The sequence below is a fragment of the Penaeus monodon genome, chromosome 19 (genome assembly GCF_015228065.2).
Source record: "Penaeus monodon isolate SGIC_2016 chromosome 19, NSTDA_Pmon_1, whole genome shotgun sequence".
NCBI classification, from domain to species: domain Eukaryota; kingdom Metazoa; phylum Arthropoda; class Malacostraca; order Decapoda; family Penaeidae; genus Penaeus; species Penaeus monodon.
The window spans coordinates 1,800,359-1,801,181 of record NC_051404.1 but is presented as its reverse complement, the minus strand read 5'-3'; the positions used below and the strand labels follow the sequence as shown (position 1 = coordinate 1,801,181).

The following is an 823-nucleotide window of genomic DNA, read 5'->3' as shown; positions in this document are numbered from 1 at the left end:
GAGAAAAATAATAGTGAACTACTCCTTAAAATCGATCTCGTATTCCAGGTGGTGGTGCTTACGGCCGTGGTGGTGGGAGCTGCGTCGGCGCCTCAGTATGTCTATAACTACGCCTTCAATATACCAAACACCGATATTTATGACCCAAAGTGAGGATAGTAAGGATGACAGAAAGAGGAAGTGGAAATTATATAAGAGGAATGGGAGAGATAGATTATATAAGGATGACTGAAAGAGGAGGTGGAGATTATATAAGAGGAATAGGAGAAAATAATTATATAAGGGTGACTGAAAGAGGTGGAGATTATTTAAAAGAAATAGGTTAAATAAGGATGACTGAAAGAGATTAAATAGGATGGATTAGATAAAGAAGACTGTACGAAGGGATTAAATTGGATGAATAAATAAGATAGACATATTAGATAATGATGACTGAAAGAGAAAATGGAGAATAGATAAGATGGATTAAGTAAGGATGACTGGGCGAGGTGGAGGTTAGAGAAGATAGATAAATTAGATAAGGATGGCTGTTTGAGGAGGGGATTATATAAAATGAATAAACAAGAAAGACAGATTATATAAAATTAACTGAAAGAGGAGGTGGAGGTTAAAAAAAAGATAAGTAAGCGAAATAAATTCGATAATGATGACTGAAAGAGGAAGTGGAGATAAGATAAGATAAATAAGTAAGAGAAATAGATTAGATAAAGGTGGCTGTAAGAGGAAGGGAGATTACTGTTCGATATGATTTTTTTTAAATCTAAATTTCGATGTAGGCTGTTGTGCTTAGGGATTTATTTGATATTTAAGGGTATATATAATG

The 823-nt window shown here is 34.1% G+C and overlaps 1 protein-coding gene across 1 annotated transcript in view; it reads left to right on the top strand.

Annotated features, from left to right (window-relative positions):
- LOC119584951 overlaps positions 1 to 823 on the top strand; it is a 7,647-nt gene that overhangs the window by 3,338 nt on the left and 3,486 nt on the right. Inside the window, exon 2 of the mRNA XM_037933550.1 lies at positions 49 to 149. Within this exon, the coding sequence (XP_037789478.1) occupies positions 49 to 149 (101 nt within the window). The remainder of the gene's footprint in view (positions 1 to 48; positions 150 to 823) is intronic.